Source organism: Bactrocera tryoni, chromosome 4, assembly GCF_016617805.1.
Source record: "Bactrocera tryoni isolate S06 chromosome 4, CSIRO_BtryS06_freeze2, whole genome shotgun sequence".
NCBI classification, from domain to species: Eukaryota; Metazoa; Arthropoda; class Insecta; order Diptera; family Tephritidae; genus Bactrocera; species Bactrocera tryoni.
Window position 1 is genome coordinate 71,737,305 of NC_052502.1, and position 24,892 is coordinate 71,762,196.

General features: G+C 33.7%; 1 protein-coding gene across 2 annotated transcripts in view; it reads right to left on the reverse strand.

Annotated features, from left to right (window-relative positions):
- The window catches only part of LOC120775963 (serine-rich adhesin for platelets-like), a 69,149-nt gene that overhangs the window by 32,418 nt on the left and 11,839 nt on the right, over window positions 1–24,892 (reverse strand). For both annotated transcript variants that reach the window (XM_040106375.1, XM_040106374.1), the window contains exon 2: window positions 17,415–21,682. In XM_040106375.1, coding sequence (XP_039962309.1) covers window positions 17,415–21,461 — 4,047 coding nt within the window. In that variant the 5' untranslated portion in view covers window positions 21,462–21,682. The remainder of the gene's footprint in view (window positions 1–17,414; window positions 21,683–24,892) is intronic.

Sequence of the window (24,892 nt, forward strand, 5' to 3'; positions counted from 1 at the left end):
GTATAAATAAAATAATAATAAGAAAAAGGTTAAATACATAATAAAATAATTAAAATGTAGTAGAAAAAAATAATAATAATAAAAAGGTTAAGTGCGTAACAATGAAGAATTTAAACAATATTATTAGAATAAAAAATAAGTAAAAACATATAGAAACAAATAAAAAAATATTAAAAATAACAAAGAAATATAGATAAAAGATAATAATGTTAATAAAAAACAAAAAAAAAAATTATATTAAACTGTGCATATAAGAACTTAATTGAAATCCAATAGTTTGTATGGTAGCTATACATACATTATAGTGGTCCAATATTGGCGGTGTCGACAATTGTTAAAAAAGTAAGTAAATAAAAAAGAAGCCAAAAACATAAATAAACCTATGTATATAAATAAATAAATAATAATATAATATACAAATACAACAACAAAACTAATAAAAAATATTAAAGTAAATATATGTACATACATATATTATTAATAAAAACTTCACTAAAAACGTTATAAAACTAATTAAAGAATTCTACTTAAAACCATTTAAGTAAAAAAATACAAATAAAAAAACATTAAATTAAATGCAAACAATAATATTAAATAACTGTCTAAAATTTCATATAGTGTTGCACATATTTCACCCACACATACATACATACATACATATATGTATATTTATAGCTCCACCCACAAAAAAATAAAAATAAGTGAAAATCAAATAAAACACATAATTTAACAACAACTGCGATGAGGTAATGTAATTGGCTTCGGTTATAGCGTTAATTTAATAGAACTCAATTGTATGTTGTTTATTGCAGCAGAGAGACAGGCGGCGACAACAAAATTGCAGCGAATAAACAAGCGAAACAAACAGAAAAAGTGAAATAGACACATATGCACACACATATAATACATTAAGTCATCAGTAATGAGATTAAACGCGCCAATTACAATATGTAAAATAATGCATAGCAAAAAATTTTAATTTACGGGATATTTCACTCGGCAGCAATAACTCATTGCGGCAGTTGATGAAACGAAAGTCAGAATTTTACATTAATTATTTTATTAAAGTTGTACGTGACACATCTGCAATTCACCTTAATTTGGTTGCAATCCAAAGGAAATTCGTACAAAGTTCGCTCATTTGCATTTCGGGCGGCAATGAGTCACTTGAGGAATAATAAACTTAGTTGTAGATTAGCCGATGAAATGTCCAAATAAGTAAGGGTAATTGAAAACGATAGATAAAAACAATTTATACGACGTTGATGTGGTGAAAATAATTACTTTGTGCAAGTATTGACACGTTTAGTTCGAGGAAATTAAATTTACTGCACAGTTTTTATTGACAACCTTATGATGTACCTATACCAGTGCGAGTATAGTAGCCGCTAGGCAATCGTATACCAAAATATACATTATTGGTAGCTATCGCAAATACAAATCACCGGCAACTGAGACGTCACCATTCGCTATTGTTTCCCATTTCTTTACCTATAATTTACTTTATTCTATTAAAAATTTGAGTAATGCCACCAAATTCGGTTTTTGAGAAGCACAAAAATATAAACTCAGTGTTGTTATCTGGATTTTGTAGTATGCCGCCTTCCGTAGCCAACCGCAAAACAAAATCTTGTAGTATTCACATTCAGCATTTTCATGTGTTTAAGTTAAAGATTTTGAAATAAATATTCTCCAAAATAAACAAAAATAACTTATTTGTAACCCTTAGTGTTAATATGACTCCAGAGCCTTATTACTGACGGATTAAACTTTATATCATTACTTGAGTCAATTTGTGCCGAAAAATATTTGGAGCTGAAAATAACACTTGTCGTTGAAAAATTTATATTTAGAGCGTGTATCATGACAATATATGATATATGGGTGCAATAAAATTGTTGTCCTTAATACTATATATACATTCTTGAATAATTGATAATGTGGAAGTTCTGCCATCTTTTGTGCCCTACCTTTTTAAATTTATTTACGTATTCCTCGTTGTATTTTATTTATTTTTTATTATAAACAAGTTCTTGTCTCCAAGAAACCACTTATCTTTTACTCATCTAATTAAATTATTTTCTAAAAATAGTACTGTAGATAGTAGATGTAAGTAACTGAATATGTATGTATATTTGTTTGCATTTAATTTATCAGTTGAGTCAATATAATCAGAGCGAAGTGGCGATATGAGTCAGCTGATTAAATGTTAGAAGAGACTTCACGTTTGGCACTACGTTAGTTACGTTTACGTTCTGGAATATGTGCAACAACATGTGACGTAAAACAGAAAAAAATAAGACAAAATTGGGGACAATCAACCAAAACATAAAAAACATAAAAAATAAAAAAAAAAAAAAAAAAAAAAATTAAAAATAAAAAAATATATTAAAAAAAAAAATGGAAAATCATAAAGAATTAAAAAAAAAAATACTTACAAAAATATTGATACAAAATATATGTATGTATATAAAAACTAATTATTAAATAAAAAATTAATAAAAACTAAATAAATAAAAAACAAAAAATTTTTATGAAAAAAAAATAAATAACAAACAAAAATTTATAAACATATAAAAAAATACAAAAAAAATTAAAGAATTAATAAAAAAATAAATAAAATACAATTAAAAAATTAAAAAATATAAAAAAGAACGAAAAATGTTATAAAAAAATAAAACAAAAATTACAATTTAAAAAGAACAAATAAAAAAATTAGGAATAATTTAAAAAAATTTGTAAGTAAAAATAAATATGAAAACCAAAGCGTAAATATAATTAGAAGATAAAAATAATTATAAAACAAAAAAAATATATAAAAAATTAAAGAAAAAATAGTCCAAAAAGAAGAAATAAATAAAATAAAATAAAAATTAATAATTATAAAAAAAAATATGAAAAGAATTAAATATAAACATTAAAAATATACAAAACTTAAGGAGAACAAAGAAAAAATTACGAAATTAAAAAAATCAATATAAACATTTAAAAAAAAAATTATTTAAAACAAACAAAGAAAAAATTAAACCAAAAAAATAAAATAAAAAACGAAAACATTAAAAATAAATAAAAAGATATAAAAATTAATTCATAAATAAATTCATAATAATAATTAAAAAAGGAAATATAATAATAAATAAAAACGAAAATATAAATAAAAAAATATAGAAAAAAATAAAAGATAATATAAAAAAATAAAAATAAATTAAAAATAAAAAAATTAAAAATAGTTGAAAAAAGTTAAAAAATTATTTAAAAAAATAAAATATTTATGAAAAATATAAATGATATCAATAAACTAATTGAAAAAAAACAGCAAAGTCGTTGTTAAACACACATTTATCAGACTATAGGAACGGATGTACATACATACATACATATTTAATTAATTGTTTTCAAAGAACTTCTTCAGAAGCTTTATTTTGTTAGATCTTCTCCATTAGCTGCTCAAAAACCCACCCAAGCGCAGAAATTGCTTGATTACTCAGCCAGTTACAAAAACATAAACATTTAATCATTCACTCAGTCATTTAATAATTGAAATCGCAAAAAATTGCTTTCATTTATGTATTTAGCTGGCTGCCATAAAAGCCGCCAGCCAATATGCCGTCATACTCTGTGCGAGAATACATAAGCAAAATATTGCAGCATTCAACCTAGAGGCAAGCAGACGCGGCTACAGCGGCGTTTGTTTCCTCACGGCGCGACTCGGCGCGCACACTTCTGCTACATTTAAAATGCAGGAATTTTTTAAACATTTCCATTGCACGATTACAATTTTTTTATTATTACTATTTTTCGCTGCATTGTAAACTACAAATAAGTAAACAAATTAGGCAGCTATACAAATAAGCCGGCGCACATATGCTACTTTTTTCCATAATAATGAGAAAATTACATGGGTGTGGAGATTTTTATTTTGCTTTCATCTCTCAAGCTGGCAGTTTTTACGATTTTGTTATGTGTACGCTTTTAGATAATTTTCTTTTCTTTTTTCTTTTAAGCTGAAAGCCTTCCTCTTCCTGTTTTTTTTCTTTTGTTATTCGTGCAATTGTACAATTGTACGATAATTTGTTTTGTAAACAAAAGCATAAATGTGTATACTATATATGTATGTATATATGTAAATATGTATTTCTGTATAAAAAAAAATATTTTGTAAAAAGATAACTCGAAAAATATATAGAAATCACTCGAAAACGATTTTTGGCGTTTTGTTTGAGTTATGAGCGTGAAATTTGGGTCACAGAAAATTTTGACACACATTTCACATTAAAACGAAATGTTTTTTTTTGTTTAGAAAGAGGAAAAAAATAATTATACAAAACTCAGTTTTTTTCAAAATATAAGGCTGTTATTGAATCAAAATATCTTACCAAAGATCACTTTTGACAGCGAATTTCTTTAACAGGTTCCAAACTTTATTCTGAGATGGACTGGAAAGACAACTTTCAGTCATTTACATTCCACTGTCAGCGGAGAGGGAATGAAAGGTTCGGAACGGTTAGCAGTTTAGGCTAGGTTCGATAAGGTTAGGTTAGATTAAGAGGTCGACCTTAACAGGGATCTCACTTGAATAACTTAGAACGCCGGTCCGTTGTGGTACCAAAAAGTATTATATAATATATCATAAGACCCTCATACATCGGCAAAGCGCTTTGAGCCTAACACAAATTGGTTGATGGGGGCTAACTAATGTCAGTTTCGACAATGCGTCCTGGTACGTCGGTGATAACACTGCCGAGACATTTCAACATCACCTTTACAAAGACAGGGCGATGAAGGAGAAATTGTCTGGTTTTTTCCACTTCAACTTCTTTCATACAACTTCCATACAAATTGTATCCGACAAGATTTTCAAACTTGCCACATGAATGCCTATTAGACAATATCCAGTAAGAACTCCTACGATTGCGGTAAGCAGAACTTTGGTAAGGATAAGCAGTTCCCTAGATCTCCTGCGTTCTACTAGACGATTGCCATGAATGTATGTATGTCATGTGTTACAAATAAAAAATGATGATGAGCTGTCAGTTATGTTTCGGCGATTGACTGAAAGGTATCGATTAAAGTTGGACAAAATATATTATTTTGTTTTCTAGATATTACTACAACTATATGAGAAACAATCTTAAATTCTGTTCTCTAATACCAACACTAATCTTGTTACCCCGAATACTCTTGGCTAGTTTTAAATATCGTACTTAAAGTATTCGAAAATTGAATATTTATTTAATAGTGAAAAATTGAACAAATTTTATTTATACACAATAAACAAATAAATAATTTAAGGATAAATAAAAAACAGAAATTTTTAATAAAAAATATTTGACAATGTTTATCAAAAAAGATAGTCAAATATTGTTACAAACATCTAAAGAGACGTTATCAACATAACGAAATAGATAGTAAGTGGAAATATAAAAACAACAAAACAAAATCTAAAAGAACCAATGAAGAAACACTAGTATACTATATAATGTGCCATATTTAAGTATTTCTGTGTGACTAGAGATATGTTTTAAGCCTCTACTACTGATAAAAAAATATAGTAATATATTTTACAGCACATTTCTTGTACTTTCCCGCAAAGAGATTTGCATTGGCTGAGGCTTTATCTGTAATTCTACATAAATATATTATTAAAGACAGCACTAAGACCCAATTTACACATGGCACTCGTCTATTCATAAATACATATGTACATACATATTAAAAGAGTGCAGTGTTGCAATGGCGGAGGGTGATAAGAAACTCGTAAGAGTAGGCTAAATTCTTTTTCTGTAAAAAGTAAATAACCGTAAACCATATTTCTTTCTTAGTAGAAACGTTGAAACGAGGAATGAAAAGCAAAAAGAAAACTTTAAAATTATCAGTAGCAAAAGCAAAAGAAAATATAAGGCACTGTAGAAACGTATTTCAAATCATATTACAATAACAAACTGTTGATATGCAAAGAGTGTGACAAAACTAATCATATAAAATAAATGATAGGAAATATAGATAAATTAGGTCAAAACTTGTTGTTAAGGGCGTTATCAGTATAAAGCATTTCAATAGTATTTATTAAAACACTATCTGAATGGGTGAATAATATGTACAGTAATATTATAAGTTACTATATTTCATTCGCACGAGCCTATAATTCTCGACAGCTTTATCAAAAAAATCATGCTGATATTAAAAGCAAAGTGCCGTATTTGAAAGCAAACTGCAACCTAGAAAAAGCACTTCCGTGGAATAGTCACATGCTATTACGTTTAAAACTACATTACTTGGGTTCTTGACTTCATAATACTCTAAACAAGGTTCACTAAAATAACTAGCTTCCTCTTTTAACTTCATTGCCTACACGTTTAAGACTGTAGAGAGCAGAATTTTTAGTCTAAAACAGACGCTTTAAGATATAGAAAATAGTTACCGTAAAAAATAATGGAGCAACAAACTCTAATAGCCAATTGACTGCCAAAAAATAAAGCGAAGATTGATGCTTGCAGACAGCGCGAGAAAAAAGGGAACGAAAAGAAAGCATAAAATGTAGCATGAAATATAGAATTAGTGCCGTTAAGTTCAAAATAAACAGTGAAAGAGTAAAGAAAAGCGAATTATGTGAAATTCCATAACGATTTGAATGGCTATTAAAGAATTGTTGGCAGCAGACAGATACAGATTGACAAACAAAAAACACAAGTAAAAAAATGCGAATGATGAGCGATGTTTAAAAGACGAAAAGGAATGCAAAAAGCTAAGAATTTGCAAACGATTGTGGCAAAAACCAAAACGGGAATGTGAAAAAAAAATAAAAATAAGAAAAATATATGAAAAAAAATAAGAAAAAAAAGGAAAAAATATATGAAAAAAATATAAATAAATAAATAAAAATCAAGCAAAAAAGGAATAGAGCTTAAAGAAAACTCGAAGATGGCGTCAGAGGTGAAATAAAATCCAAGAAATACGGTATGCATGCAAAAAAAATTTTACAATAAAAAAAGGTGAAAAAAATACTCAAACATAAAAAATGTGATGGGAACGGAAAAAATAGAGCTGAAAAATATGAAACTGCTGGAGTATAAAAAACTAAAATAAAGCGCAAGCGAAGAGTGGTTAGAATATGCCAAAATATGCGTGATTTTTTTGTAATTGGCATTGAAGACCGGCGTTATTGACAGCAAGAGTTGAAAGTCAGCAAATCAAGCAGGAATGCAGCAAAGAACGGAGAACAAAAAACATACAAAGCAAGGGAGAACATTTGGTTGTTGCAAGTGAGACCTAGTCAAGCCGGTTTTTACGTGTATATTGAGTGCGCACAGAAGCCTATTGGACGGACATACAATCCACAAGAAAATATACAAAGATGAGAAGAGAGAAATTGCAAAGCAGAGAATACAGATGGAGAAACGCCAGGTGAGAAGAGAGAAATGGCAAAGCAGAAAATACAGATGGGGAGAAAATTATTTGTAAAGGAGCGAGCAAAAATTTTTCAAATATAAATAAAGAAAGGAGAAAGAGAGAAAAATGTGAATAAAAAAGAAAAGTAAGGTAGGAAATGAAAAAAAATAATTAATAATAATAAGGAAAAGTAAGGCGGGAAAATACGAAAAAAGAAAAAAAGTGAAGGGAGGTAAGGAAGAAAAAAATAATAAAAATCGGAATAACGAAAGAAAGGTGAGGAAATAAAACAAAGGAAAAATAAATAAACGAGAAACGCCAGAAATTACAAGTGAAACCTAAAAAAATTTAAATTTCTGAAAATTTCAAGAAAACAATTAAAAATCTCAAAATTAAAACCTAAAATTACCAACTAGATGCCATAACTGTGATAACAATATAACTGAAAATAATTGCAAGTGAGAAGAGCATCATAAAACCCCATAAAAAATACGAAAAAACGAAAGAAGGAAAGAACATAAAATCAAAGCGCACTCAATAAACCAGCAGCTGTTGTCGCCACTAGAGTACCCGTACCCCACAGGCGCAAATCGGACCTGATGCAGTCGCAAAAAATATGTTTTTCGCAAAGCGGGCTTCTTACGTGCGACCATGCGGTCTGCTGTTTGCGTATTTTTGTATTATATGCAACCATACCAACTGCGTAAGCTTTTTATGGCATTCAAAGCGCAAGTAAAATGAAACGCAGCGAAAGGGTTGAATTTCAAGTGTCAGCCGGCAAATTACGGAGGCAGGCAGACAGGCAAAAGTTACTGACAGCGCGCCAGAGGCGCAGTGATTATGACAAAAGGGCTCGCAAAAAATCTTTTTTAGGCAAAAAAGACCAAGTAGAACGCTAGAAATGCTTAGTTAGCTATAGCTAATGACTTTTATAGACTACACAACTCGTGTGGCGCAAGTAAATGGCGTCAGCAGCAATTGAATGAAAGAATTAAAAGAAATTAAGAATAATAAAGCTGTGCGTTAAGCCGGAGTCAAGCTGCCTGCCGCTATAGAAACAAATTAGTAAAGTCAATAAGACAATTATTGTAGACGAAACGCAGAGTTGCAAGTAAAAGTTGTTGCCTACAACAAAGTTCGGAGCGCAACAACCGGTAGATTGCTTGTTAAGGAATGTGTAAAAGTAGTTGGAGTTAGAGTTGCGGTGCATGGGTTAAAAGCATGAAATGAAAAAAGAGTGATGCCTGAGAAAATATAAAGAAAGCACGAAAAAGCGCTAAATTGCTAGAATTGTGTAGAAAACCGGTTTTGGTAGAGAAATGAAAGGCGGTATTAAATTAAATAACGGCAACAAAGCGGCTGTTGGTCAGTCGGCGGCTAGTGCTGACCACGCCTCTTATTACTTATATACCCTGAACAGGATACAAAATAGTGCTTTAGTTTTTGAGCTGCCGTTTTGAAATTTTGCGCACGTCTTTTCCCTCTAAGCAGCTGCTCTTTTATCGTAAACGCCGACTGATCAATCAAAATCCAGTTCTTGTATGGAAATCTTTTTCATTTAGCGAGATGTTTTCACGAAATTTGGTATAGGTTTTTGCCGAAGTTTAAATCGGACTGTAGCTTATACCAGACGTACAAGCCGATCGTTCAAAATCACGTGCTTGTATGGAAAAATTGTTTAATTGTCAAAATATCTTCATAAAATTGGGCATAGATTACTACCTAAGGCAGCGCTACAAACTCTGACAAATTTGTGCACGTCGGACCACTATAGCTTGTACATAGCTGCCATATGAACAGTTCAGGCTACAAGAAATGCAGCTGTCAAGGGTATAACAGCTCCGGTACATACTTTTTTCTTGTTTTTTGTTGTTTCTTGGATTGTACACTGATTCCATAGCCTTAATCTGCCTTATAATGCATAGTTTACACCTAAAATATAAACCTTTGACAAAAGCTATAGAATCAAAAAAAAAAAAAAAAAATTTTAATAAATAAATGTTATAAATTAACAGCGAGCGTAGAAAAATGTAGCATGTTGGCTTTAAAAAGTAAAAATAACAATTACAAAGACCCCCAGCTCCAAACAGTAATCAAGTTGAAGCACAGAAAACTGGTTTCTTGTGAAAACAAAAATGACAACACCATACAACAGACCCGTGAAGATCGTGGAGGGGGAGTATATGCATGTGTATAGAAAAATCAGGCAACAAAACCGCATTCTGAACGGGTTTTATGCTGGAAGCAGCAGGCGCTATAGCAACAACAACAGTACACTGTCGTAAATAGAGTTGCCAACTGAGGCCAACATGCTGGATTTGTAGTAAAAATGCGCTCAGCAAGTTGGCTACAACAATAAAGTAAATACAAATGTGCAAGAAGTTCTGACTTTTTGCTTCTAATTTAATTACACTGCAATAGGAGCAAAAATATTTATAACAGCAACAAACTGAACAAAACCCTACAGCGACAACACGCTGAACCAGCAACTACACAAAACATACATAAATTGTATGACAGCAGCAGCAGCGAACAGACGCCGAGCAGAGCTACACCTTGATAGCAAAAAACTCGTTCGGCATTTTATTGTACACGAACTTGGAACAAGTTAAGTTCAACTCGAAAAACTCGAAAACTCGCCAAAGAACATAAACATAAAAAATGCAAAAAAAAAAATTAATACAAAAAAATAAAAACAATAACTTTAACAACTCTGTAAGTATAGTATAAGCTCCTGCTAAGCAAGAGCCGCAATCACTGACTTCGAGCGGCGCAGGTCGTACGCATTGGACTAAACCACAGTCTGCATATTTAGTTTATTGTCTGCAGGCGAAAAAAGGCGACTAAACATGAATTTATGACTACGACAAAGCTATAAGCAGGCGCGTCTTTAAAGACGAAGGCAAACGAAGTGTCAAAGCCGGAGACGAAAACGTAATATGACTGTAAGATGAAGAAGATATGAGAAACAACTATTTTTAAGCGTCTACAAAAACATGCAAACTGCTGCGACAGCATTTAATAAATACCTTGACCTTCAACAGTGGCAGGAAGTTGAGAAAAAGGGTTTCATCGGTAGACATAAGTTAGTAAGTAAGTGTTAACCCGTTGGAATGCTGAGTAAATACATAATTACGAAATAATGACTCGGTCGCTTTGAGCGTATATCTTTAGGCTATTTTAAGACTTTTGAAAAGTATGTAAAGTCTATTGTAAATATATGTACTATTTTCGTGCCATATTGACCTGAAGTCGCTGTCTGCAGGTTAAATATTGAGAAACGAAGAAAGTCCTGAAAATATTGCATATCTAATTGCAAGCGAGATAATTGTGAGAACTGTTAGTCATTCAACGATGATTTGAATTTCCCTGCTAGGGTATTTTTGGCGTAAGGTAATAATGACAGCATAATTTGATTATATTTTGTAAGAGAAGTACCCGTTTAGAACCAAATATTTGCTCATTTTAACACTTCGTGACGCCAAAGGTAAGTTGCAAAGTGTAAACATCACATTATGGAAATAAATGAAGAATTTAACAATCGATTCCGGACGAAACTCTGAATGTTTGAGATCACATTTTTGTTTTATTAAAGAGTTATACAGCTGAATTCAATAAAAAAAAGTATTTCGATAACTACCTTACCTTTTATCATTCTAATTATATATTTAATTATAACAGAGTATTGTATTTGGAACACTTGTTTGTTCGATTTGCCACATGAAAAGGTTTGAATAATGAGAGAAAATATATCAGACTATGATAATTATGTGATGTCCACTCGGCAAGATTTCAATAATTAAAGAATGAAAATAGATCAGTTCTTGAGAGTCTAGTTATGTTCACTTGGAAAAGTTCGAATAATGAAAGAAAATATCTCAGATCTTGATTATTCAGTGATGTTCAATCGGAAAGATTCGAGTAGTGATAACAGATGTTGATAATCTAGTTATGTCCACTTGGAAAAGTTCGAATAATGAAAGAAAATATTTCAAATCTTGATTATTCAGTGATGTCCACTAGAAACTAGTTACGAATAATGAATTAAAATCTATCAGAAGTTAGATAATCCAGTGAGGTCATATTAAAAACTAAGATTATAGAACCAGGATGACCAGCCAAACGCTGTAGAACAAGTATCAATCAAATTAGTAGTACATATGACTCAACCAATAAAGCTATAAATTTGTATGTAAAAAATTAATCAGTCAGCAATTCGTCGATAGCCGATCGATTTCGGCGGAACAATGTTGTTGAACTAAGTGCAAAACAAAATGTCTAATCAGAAAATCAATCCTTAATGCCCACCATAATTGAATTTGCTCGTTATTCATAAAACGAAAACATTTTTCGTGTCTTTTTTGTAGCGAATCGAAAATACGCGAAAAGTTCTTTGTTCCGATAGAGATATGAAATAGAGATATATATGCATGTACGTATAAATTTATTAAAGCTTTAAGCATAAAATCCAAAAGTTGGCTGAATAAGATATGGGTACACAAAATTCGGCGCACAAAGCCACGCACACAAATATTATATATACGTATACATATATACAGAGATATAGTGCACATTAAGCCTGCAGGAATTTGCGATAAACATTGCTTTGTTTGCTGTGCGATTTTGCTAAATTTACGAAACTGATAAGTGCAACTCGTTGAAAATTTTATGAATAAGCGCTGATAAGCAGTGACACACACAACTGCACAAAATTGTAATGTTTTTAACAAAATATTCTAAAGAATTGGCGTCGGTAGAGGCAAAAATATTTTTGGGGTGCAAAATTTTTATGATATGTATGCTAGTTTGCCACGGAATTTGTGGATCTAGAAGAAACTGTCGAAAACCAACCATAAAACCATATGTACATACATAGAAACATATATATGTAAGTAACCAGCTGAGTCGATTTAGCCAATTCCGTTTGTCTAAGCGCGACCTAGTCCCACAGTTTTGAGATATCGATCTGAAATATTGCACACATCCTTTGCTCCCCAAGAAGACTCTTATTTGGCGTAACCGCCGATATCGGACCACTATAGCAAATAGCTGTCATACAAACTGATCGATCCAAATTGTGTTCTTGTATATAAAACTTGTTTATATGACAATATATCTTCACGAAACTTGGCTTAGATTATTTTACAAGACAACAGTACAATCTCCGAACGAATTGCTGAGATCTGACAGCTACAACATATAACTGTCATACAAACGGAACCATCCAAAGCATGTTTTTATATATAAAACTTTTTTATTTGGCAAAATATCTTCACGAAATTCTGCATAGATTATTGTCCAAGACAACCCTACAATCTTCGAAGAAATTGTTTAGATCGGCGCACTCTAGCATATAGCTGCCATACAAACTGACCTATCTAAGTCAAGATTAAGAACTTTTTATACCCTTTTGTGCCAAAAAAATGCATGTGTGAAGGGCATCATAGCTTCGAAAGTTAATAGTTTTTCTTGTTGTGTACTTAAGATTATCCACAAGTATGTATTTATATCAATGCTGATTAGCCGCATGATTGGTTACTCATGGCACGTAAGCAAACAAGTAAATATGTTTGTACGCATCTAGTAGGTAAATATGCGCTGGTCGCTGGAAAAAGTCTAGCCGAAACAGGAAGAAACACTTGATTTCGGTATATACATACATTTTTTCCTACCAAAACACATTGCGTTTCTTTGTCTCACACGCAAACGCACATAAAAATATTCCGTCTGACAAATAAAGCATATAAGGAAATAATAAAGGAACACATATGCTGAAAACCGCGTGAGCAAACACCAAAACACGCATACGCCGATATATAGTATTTATTTACCTTAGGTATCTGTACGAATATGCATTGAACGCGAAGCATTTCTTTCCTTCCGTTCAAGGTAAACAACATAAATAATGCTTAATAACTGCGTCCCCTGGAGCGGTATCGTGTTGAAAAAAATGCTATTTAAGCACACACACAAACACACGCATGCAATGTTGCACAAGTGTTAGTGCGCTGAGGGAAGGGAAGTGCAGAGAAGTATAAAAAAATCAGCTCTGACAAGCTGTGGTCGCTAGCTTTAGTTAATGCACGGCATATTGGCTGCGTTCGAGTGCAAAAAATGTAAAGCAACTTATTGACAAGAAAAGATAGCGGCATATATGTGAGTTAACCCTTAAGTAGTGCAGCAAATAATAAAACACCTTTATGCAGAAATAACCAGATGACTCACAAAAGACACTTGAAGCACAAATGATACTTGAAGAGCAATAAATAACTAACGAGTAAACAAAAGGTAAACAAAATTTGAACGAGTGCGGATTACTCAGAAGCTTGCATAAGAATGCAAATTAATAAATTCAGAAGAAAAGTACGACCCTACAATGCTTTTGATAAATTACGTTCGTAAAAGTGAATGCCTACTAAGCCGAGTAAAATGAAAATTAGCTAAACGAAATTTCCCAACGATCATGAATTTAATAAGTTAGATTAAATCGAAGCTTTATGCGAAACATTTGTATGATCAGTAATATAAAATTATGAAGTGATCGTAAGTAAAAATAGAAAATTGTGGTCTTAAAATGTTTATGATGTTTAAGCGTTCAAAAAGCGAATGGATTCTAAGCCGAAAGTAGGTAAAGAGTCTCCTAAGAACATTAAAAGACCTACCAGAGAAATTTTTCTAAGCAATTGTTTAGAATCGTTCATAAAAATGGAGCCAGGATTAAAGGTTAGGAGCAAAACATTCCAAAGATCAACTCACGATCATCAATATTGAAGATCGGTAAGAAAATTGGAATGTTTTCTAATATGTTTTTTTTTTTACAAATCATAAAAAAGTCACGAGTTGCAAAAGCAAAAGATTGTGCATAGTTCGGCAGATATAAAAATTCGAAAGATCGATAAAGATAAATAAATATCTGGCAAGTACAGGGCATCAAAAACAAAGAGTGCGTAATGGTAATTCGTGGAAAAAATTATAGGAATTTTCAAATAATCTACTGAAGATCAACCAGAGTAAAGTATCAAACGATCAAATGAGGATTAGTAAAATAAATTAAGGTTAAGAGTCAAAGAACGATCGATAAACAATAGGAAAAAAGTCAGAGAATATTGAATCGAGATCACTAAACTAAAATAATCTTTTTATCAAGGACAAAAGTGATTTCTAACAATAATAAATCTTCTACAACCACCAAAATCAGCTTGAACATTTTCAGTGTTTAATTAAAGAACAAGAAAAGGAACACAAAAAGTCCGAAGAGACTACTCTGAAGCACATTCTTTTTTTAAACTTGCAATCCACCGTTCATATGTAAAACACATTGAACATTTAAATTACTAAAATTTATTAAAAGATTCACAGAAAACTGGTTTTTGGGCATTGAATAGCTAAAAATAAAGGAATCGCTTGTCAATCCAACAATTAAGCTTATTATTTAGGCAAGTTGATAGATTCTGCATTTAAACCTTAAAGATTAGTGGATATGAAAGATTGCTGAAGAGTTAGCAGACAAAATAAAAAAGTGAAAAGAAACGTGTTTTAGACTTTCAAATCAACAGAATGATACTTTGTGAATACATAATTTGAATATTAAAAGAGAAAAAGGGAGATTTAGAGGCAGAAAACATATAATACTAGATTATTAAAAGAGTAGAAGGGAAACTATGATCAAAAAATATATAATATTTGGCTATTAAAAGAGAAAAAGGGAGATTTAGAGTTTGAAAATATATTTTTCGATACAATTTGAGTAATCCCAGTAGACAAGTTGACAACTTGAATATTATTTTTTTTTTAATGATTAAGTTTTGAAAACTGATTGAAACCAGATTGAAATTGAGCACAAAAGAACGACGGCGGCAAAGCTAAAAATAGATTTATGTTAAAGCATTGTGCAAGCTTTGAGTGCGTTAAGCTGCTTAGTTAAGAATGTGGACAGCAGAAGTTATTTTAAAGTTGTTTTTCAAGAATTCAGTTATACATTTGGTCATTAATCAGCGCTGATTTGGTGTACATACATACATATGTATATACAATTAATTAAACTGATAATATCTTGTTTCGAAAACTGAGTGAGTGTTTATAATAAATCATAGACCAACTGCAAATGACGAAAGAGATTAATTGTTGCTTTTTTAACAAAATAGCATTCACATTCGTAAAAAAAATTTCAAGCACATACAAAAAATGAAAATGCAACTTCATGCCTAAAATTGTTAGAAATCATAAGTGATCTTCAAGCTATCTTATAACACGATCACTTAAGTACCACATTGGGCATAAGAAAGGGATTAACTGCGGCATCAACAAGCATCCACTTGGTGATCGTATTGAATATCAGTGTTCTTAACGTACAATTTCATTTTATGATATGAGCCGCACGTGTAACGAAGAAAAAACCATCAAGTGATCGCGCGCTTATAAAATTTTCAAAGCAAAGTGACTCTTTAAATTGGTTGAGCCGTTCAAAGAGATTATTCTGTGGTATGCGGTAATATAATATTCGGTTTTTTGTACATACTAAAATTTTATGCATAAATTTTTGTATTAAACTGGTTATCTTAAGCTATTTTTAAAGTAGTTGTGGTTGTAGCAATGCGGAAGAAGGAGAAGTAGCAGTAGAAGCGTTAAAGGCATGTTTTCTCGATTATATTCCATTTCTTTTGGCTGTTTGAATAACTGATTATTTTCGATTAACTGATAATTTTCGATTATTTTGAATGTTAAATTTTTATTAACTGTTAATTTTCGTTTTTTTAATGTTAAATTTTTTAACTGAAGATTTTCGAGTTTTTTGACTGTTAAATTTTTTTTAACTGTTAATTACGTTTTTTCCAGTTAAACATTTTAACTGAAAATTTTAGATTTTTATATTCGATTAACTGTTAAACTTCCATTTTTTTTGACTGTTAAATTTTGATTGACAATTAATTTTCGTTTTTTAGTTTTAAATTTATTAACCGTTAATTCAAATTTTTAAATTCAACAGTGAAGTTAATTTTCGATTTCTGCTGTTAATTTTTTAACTATTAGTTTTAGATTTTTTAGTTTTAAATTTTTTTAACTGTTAATTTTGAATTTTTAATGTTAATTTTTTATTAACTATTAATTTTAGATTTTCTAAAATTTTTTTAATGGCTAATTTCGATTCTTGATTATTATTTCAATTTAGTTTAAATTTTTTTTAACTGTTAATTTTGTTTTTTTTGTATTAATTTTAGATTTTTTTCTTTCAAAATTTACGTTTCTTGATTAATTTTTTTTACTCTTCAATAATTTGTTGTATTTATTATAACTTTTTCAAAACGTTCGAACTTTAAACTTATCGCTCATTATCTTTATTTCTTTCTTTCTTTAATTTCGCTTAAAAGCCTTGGCCACTAAGCATGCAGATACTTCATTTTTACACTGGTAAGTATGGGTTAAACACACATACATACATACATACATATGTACACACAAAGCTACACATGTGCATGAATTTTTTGTATGTGTGTGTTGTCTTTCTTCAGCGCGAAACTTCACTTTATTACCGAATTCACTTCACTCTTTCGCTTTTATGCACGTTGCAGCACACTGCCAGCTTCATGTTGTTGTTATTGTGTTTTGTTTTTGTACAACTGCTATTGCTATTTATAAATTATATATATTTTAAGCATATACATATGTACATATGTATATTCTTTAATATTATACACATATATGTATATGCCTTTGTTCGCTATAACTTTCATACACACACATGCATACGTAGACGCGCAACTTCGTTTCTTTGGCAGTGTGCGCTGCTTCTTTCCACATTACACGTCCTCACTTCTTTTACTTGCTATTCGCTTAGGTTTCTTTCTTCCAGCACTGCTGCTTTGCACACACTTCTATTTATTTATTTATTTTTTTTTTTTAATTTCTTTCTATTTCAAACCATGAAGCAACTTTGTTCACTACTTTTCGCGTCTGCTGCTTCCACTACTACTTCTTGCTCACCTTCCCTACCACACCACTACGTTTACGTAGGTCGGTACACTCACCTTGGGCAATTCACGTTTTCTGCGAAAGATCACACCGTCATTCTCAATATAATCGGGCACCTCTTTGCGATTGGAGAAGTTGAACACCATCGATGTGTTTTCCTGTGGCACACTCGGTGGTGTCTGCCGTTTAATGCGTAACGCCCATAAGGGACTATTATTAGCGCCGGGCGCTGCCGCATCGAGCTCGTTGAAACCGGAAGTGCCAGAACTACCGCCAACAATTGGCGTTGTTGACGACGTAGCGCCAGTGTTGTTGGACTTATGACCGGGCGCATTGGTATTTATCACGGTATTTAGACTAGCATTTGCGGCATGCTGTGCGGCGGGTGAAGTGGCATTGTTGCTGGCGTTGACCATTGTGGCTGTTATTGGACTACCATCGGCTAAGGCGACGGTTTTCTTCATCTCATTTATACGATTCTTTTCGATTTCGCGGCTCGTCAGCGGCGGTGTGCTGTGATAAATTGAGGAATGTGTTGCTGTGGCGTTGTTGGCGCTTGTGGGCGTCGATGACGTGTTGTTGTAAACGTTATTTTGCTTCAATGCTTCCAAATGTTGTTGCAACAATTGTTGTTGATGCGAAAAGCCGGAGTTGGCGGTGTTCGCGTTGGCCGCTTGTTGTGCGGCTGTGGTGGTGGGTAAAGGGCGTATGACCCCGATTTGCTTACCAGGTGCAGCGTTCAATACCGATGTGGGTATATCGGGATTCAAGTTTGTTGTTTGCGGTTTAGTTTTTGGCGGCTCAACTGTTGATTTGCTGCCAATATTCGTTTGTCCACTGCTGCCAGCGAATTTGAATTGTTGTGTTGTGCCCGCGCGTGCGATATTATCGAGTGCTGTACGTGTTATACGTTTAGTGGGTGCGGCGGCGGCAATACCAATCAGTCCGTCGTCGTCGTCGCTAAGATCACTACTAATAGCGGCGGTTCCTGCTTGTGCTGTATCGGGTTCTACGGCTGACTCGCCGCTAGCGCTAATACCAGTACCAGTGCCCGTGCCCGCACGATCATTATGCTGTTTCGTCGGTGCTGCTGTTTTGTTGTTATTGCTATTTTCGTTGCCTTCGAGGGCTGCGTCACTATCGCCCGCCGCTTCACCCTCATCAGCGCCACCCACGAGCTGGCTGCTATTGCTAGCATTGTTGTCGTTGTTTAACTCGCTGCTATTGACGAATTCGTTGTCGCTGTTGGTTACTTCGAGTGCCGAGTGTTGTGACTGCTTATTCAACTGTGCTGGCTGTTTCGCCTCCTTTGTTGTTATCGTTTGCAGCTGTTGTTGTTGTTGTTTATCGGCAGCGTTAATGCGCAGCTTTTCGAGCTTTTTCGTTAAAGCTGTCACTGGCGAATCGACGACCCCATGCAATAACGATTCGCTCTTTTCCGTTAAAAGCTTATGCCTTGGAATGATATCGGGTGAGTTCTCTGATAAGCCGCCGGCGGCTGCGACGTTTGAGGTCGCAGCTTGCGTATTTCCAGTCACAGCCGCAGAGGCATTGGCAGCAGCTGCGGCAGTGGTTTTGCGCCCTAACGGACTGTTGAGCAAATCATTAGCGCCTACAACTGGTTTGATTAATGGTTTCGATAATAGTGGCGAATTTAATTTCTTGGTGGGACTGAGCGGTGGTTTTGGAAATACTATTGCAGGCTTATTCTCCTTAATGATTGTTTTGTAGGTTGCCACTTTGCTGGCGACTTCACCGGTGCCGTTCGTGCGATTTGGCCCGCGTCCGCGTCGATTGGCCGTCGCTTCGAACTTCTTCAATGTTTGTTTTACCAAATCTGGTGGCGGTCGCTCGGTATCATCGATCACTGAGGTTAAACGCTTCGGTGGCATTATATCGGTGCCGAGTATTAGACGGCTGCGCGCATTATTTATTTTATCCTCGATAGTCACACAAGTCGGCTGCGTTGCCGCATAAGACGAACCACTGCCAGAAGTGAAACGCTGTGGCTGATAGCTAGTGCGATTGAGCGCCGCATATTGCCAAGGTGAACGTTCACAGAGCAATGCTTCAACCGAACGCGCGCGTTTTAACGAATCATTACCGCGTTTGACGTGACGCGAACGCGGTGTATCAGGCGCCGCGACGTTGGTTGACGATACCGCGTCGCCTGCGCTACCGACCGGTGCCGAATTTAGCAAACGCGTGCCGTTTGCAGCAAAAGCGTTTGCATTTTTCTGAAACGTTGTTGTTTTTTTGTTGTTTTCTTGTGTAGCAGCGTCGCCACCGTGCTTTAATATGCCACCCTGTGTTTTCAATTTCCGTTCAGTGTTTGGTGTCCTATCCGCATCAGCGCGTAACTCCACATACTCCTCGTCATCATGTACCTCCACATCGACGGCACCACCGCTGTCCAAATCGTCTTCAGGCTCATCCTCATCGTGCGCATCGTCACGATCAAGTAAATTATTGAGGCTAGTAGCGCGACGCATGTTATCCAAACAATGGCGCTCCTTTTCCATAGATTCGCGAAATGCGAGACTAAGGTAACGGCAACGTAACTTAGACACAATACCTGGACCATAGCTGAGATCCTCGGCCGGATCGAAGTTAACCTCGTCCGTTTGGCTGGGCGGCTGTGCGCGACCACCGCTCAACGCTGTACGCGCACATGTACCACCGCCACCAGCGCTAATCATCTGTTGATGATTGTGGTGTGTGCGGTGCGAATGCAGTTGTCCATGATTACTACTTGGTTGTGTCGTTTTCTTCATTTCCTGCACGGCAACCATTTTCTTTTTGATTGCACTTGCAGTGGGTGCCACAAACGATTTGGTTGGCGAGCCTGAGTAGTTGGTGCTTGTCGAACCAGTTTCACTGCCGCTTCCAGATTCCTGCGCATGCGCTGCTTGCGACTTGTATTTCAGATAACGTGCCGTAATATTCGATTGTGTTGCGGTGCTCGGTTGCGCGCCGGTCTGCTGCAGTTGTTGATGCTGCTGCTGTTGATTCTTTATGAACTGATTATTGTGTAGTTTCGAAAAGATTTTTCCACTACCACTAACACCACTGTTGTTCTGCTGTGGGATCACGTAATTCGAGGGCGAATACGAGCTAGTTGAAGCGCTATAATGTCTATTGTTGATTATTGTGGTATTTTCTTGTGTTTGCACTTTGGTTGTGATATTTGTATTATTATTAGACCCGGCCGACGACGACGTTGACGTACCGCGCTGTTCCGTGTACGTCCGTTCGCGTTCGTTCTTCGAATGAAACTGTTGCGATTGCTGAGACTGAGCCGCTTGTGCAGCGACTAGCTTGGGCGATAGTGGCGACGCTACACTCACACTCGCTCTAGTTGGCGAACCAGACGTTGTGGATGGTATTTGCCTGCCAGTCGTTGCATACATTTCACCACCGCTCTCGGCTGCCGTTGCTCTGTGTATTGTTTCATTTTCCTGCTTTTCGTCTGCCATACATTCTTCGCCATCGCCATGACCACTGCCAGCGGCAACAGCTGAGACGTTATATGGAGTGGTGGTACCATCGTCGATACCGAAGTGGCTACCGCTGCCGCCACCGCCACCATCACCACCAGCTGTGCTCTGCAGCTCCGCTCTCAGCGCCGCTGTGCCAGTTGTACCTGTTAGACGAGTTGTTGTGCTAACTCTCTGCTCGCTCGCTAGCTGATTTATATGGCCCGAAACGGATTCTTTGGCTGCAGCTGCAGAAGCATTCTTCACCGGTGAATACGCTGATCTTTGCTTTGGTATTGGCGCTATAGTTTTGTGTAGTGGTGTTATTGTTGTTATACCACTTATTGGTGGTGCTGTTGTTGTTGGAGACAACATTTGCCTGCGTGTATCCCAATCGTTGTCGCGATCATCGCCGCTCTCACGATATTCTTTGCCCGGTTGCGGCTGTGTCGTGTAATGACCCCCGAGTAGAATTCTTTCAGACTTTTCTTTACTTGGCGAGCTATTGTTGCTGCCTGCTGGTGAATTGCGCTTTGATGCGCGCGGTATTGGTGAAACAATTGTGCCTGCGGCTGTGGGAGATGATGCTGCGGCCGTTGCCGTTGGCATTTTCATTATCAGACTCATTTGATGTTGTTGCTGCTCAGCTGTGATTACCGTTGCATGCTTTTGTTGGTATTGGTACAGTTGTTCTTGCTCCAGTTGATGTTGCTGTTGTTGACTAGCTGTTAGTTTGCTCACTTTGGTTGTTGTTGTAGCTACTTGATTTGCGGACTTGGAAGTGACCGCAGATAAGTCTCTGGTTGGTGTTACTGATATTGCTGTTGTTGTTGTTGGTGAAAAACCATCTGTAAGTAGAGAATAAAGGTAAATTATTGCGGTTATTGTTTAAGGCTGAGTCAATGTCATGGGCAAATTTTCTTTATAATAAATCGGTGGACTTAAAATTTATAAACAAAAAAATAATAACAAGATAAGTAAAATGATATAAAAAACTTAAAAGCAAAAAATAGATAAATCGAAAAATAAAATAATTTTCTTTAATTAAAATAAGAACACATAATTTTTTTATTTAAAAATAGCAAAAAAAAATATTGTTAAATAAAAAAAACACATTTATTTAATTAATAAACAATAAAATATAATTATAATAATTAATTAATAATATCATACAATTTAGAAAAGAAAATTAGAAACAAGAAAACATAACTAAACAAAAAGTATTACAAATTTAATTAACAAAAAATAAAATATAATTATATAATTTGACCATAATAACTAAGAATATCAAAAAATAAAAGAATTAAAAAAATTTATCAATTTATATTGATTGAAATAATAATAAAACAATATAAAAAAATTAGTATAAGAAATAAAAAAATAATAATAACTAATGAAAAAATATTATAAATTTAATTAATAAAAAAAATAAAACATAAATAATAATTAATTAATAATATCATAAATTTAGAAAAGAAAATTAAAAAAATGGAAAATAACTAAATAAACACGCTTCTAAATTTATTTACACAAAATAAAATATGCATAATTAACTATATTAACTAAAAATGTGAAGAATTCATCTAAAAATAAATAGAAAATGTGATAAATAAATAAACAAAAAAAATATTTATAAATTTAATTAATGAAAAGATTATTATCAGTTAGGCATATTTGAGAAAATTCTCCTACATTTTGAAGACGAACCGGCATAAGATTATGTAAGTCTATAAATAGACATACATTTATTATTTAATTATTTAGAAAAAACATTTAAAAAAAAGTGCGTTTTACTGACTTGAAAATTAGTAAAACACCTTAAAATAAAAAAAGCATTTTAACCATCAAATTTTAATACGTCCTTTAGTCTCAAAATAAACGACCTTCATTATCTCTTCATTCACAGAATCATACTTCATAAACAAAAACAAAGAACGCGTACTCATAATATAGCCATTAAAAAAATATCACTCAATCAATGGGAATTTGTATGACTTTTCCGACTCAATGCATTTTGCAATGTTGAAAACGTTACAGCAATATTGTGTTTTCCATTTACACATGCTCTCCCATACAATATAATTTCCACTGCTCTCACATTTCACACATAATGACTCATAACACCCAAACCGCTAACCAAATAAAGCATTCGTACATAAACAACTACAACTGCGAAAACCAACATAACATTCGTGAAAAAATTATCGCGCTTGTTATTTTTTTCGCGACGTGCTGTCGATAATTATGCATAAACATATGTATGTACGTGTGATTTGACTGCTCACATTTCATGACTTTTCAACCCCAGCAAAAATTATTCATGCAATTTTCATCACCATTTTCGCTATAAACAAGCTTATTTGAGCTTTTTTGTTAGTGTGTTCGGCGGCGGTAATACATGAATGTTTGTTCGCGCATTTTGTTATTGGAAAGACTTTACACCCTTAAAATGCGGTTTATGACAGTGTGGCGCCCAGTGTTTAAAAGCAGCTCGTACTTATGAAAATACACATACGAGTATGTTCGTTGAAAATTTGCAGCGTAAACATGACTAATGTCGATAACATATGTATGTATAAAGTTATTTCAATCTAAAGCAAATATATTCATTCAATTTACGTATTAAAACGGCGACTGTAATGCTTTTAGTGCATAAATAAGCAATAAATTAATAAAAAAAAATTACATCAATTAATTCAAAGAAAGTGGTCCGATCTGAACCATTTATTCGGTAGTTGTATGGTACCACTGTTTTTTAAATAAAAGAATTCATGCAAAATTTTGTAAAATATCTTGAAAATAAAAAAAGCTTTCCATACAAGCATGTGGTTTTGATCGCTAATTTTGTATGGCAGCTATATGCTATAGTGGTCCGATCTTAAAAATTTGTTCAGAGAAGAAAGCGTTGTCATGAATGGTAATCCATGCTAAATTTCGTGACGATATCTTGTCAAATGAAAAAGTTTTCCATACAAGCACTTTGCTCCAATGGTTCAGTTTTGTATGGCAACTACATACATGTATGGTAAAGTCGTCCAATACCGGCCGTTCCAACAAATAAGCAGCTTCTTGGTGAGGAAAGTATACGTACAAAATTTGGGATCAATATCTCCAAAACTGAGGGACTAGTTTGCGTATATACAGACGGATAGACCGACAGACAATGCAAAATCGACTCAACTCGTCACGCTGATCATTTATATGTATGTATATATTTTTTAAAAGGATTCCCGATGTTTTCTTCTGCGTGTTACAGACTTCCTCGCCAGCATAATATACCCTGTTTAAGGTATAAAATGATATCGATAGTTGTCATATTTTACACATTTCTTAGCACTCACACAAAACTACTCACTACAGCTGAAAATAATAAATTTCAGACATTGCCCATTCATATTTCGCACATAACTACAAACATATGTATAAATTTAAAGAAACAACAATTTAATATCAAATAAATGTGATTGAAATGTGGAATGTATTGCCACAATTGTTTTCGGTGCCATTCTTGCTGCGTTAATATTTGTTGATATCGATTTCTTCCAACCATTATGTTCTTTTTTATTATTGTTATTTATTGCATTGCTTAGCTGATTTCAAGAGCAGGCAAAACAGGCGCACAACAAAAAAGCAATAATAATTAAACCAGCAGCGGCGACGAAAAGCAAAACAAAGTCTAATTAAAATCAGTAACAAAAAGACGACAAATATACGGAATAACAACAAATATACAGAACGAAGAATTGCTGATAACGTGTTTAGTGACATGAGTTGCCAAACATACTAGAAATGTGTACATATGTATGTAGTGCAAGTAGCAGAATGCCGCAATTAAATGCGAGTACAAGAAGAGAGGTGTGTACACACTCTTATGTCAAAGACACACAAATGACAATCAGCTGACTGCAAATGCAAGTTTTAAGAGCAAATAATCAATACGCAATTTTCAGTTTCGGTGAGCAAAATATCTCGAAAACGCCTGGACCGATCAATGTAAATTTTCACAAGGACTTTTTACGTGATTTGTTCGGTTATTTAAAGTAGAAAATGCTGCTCAC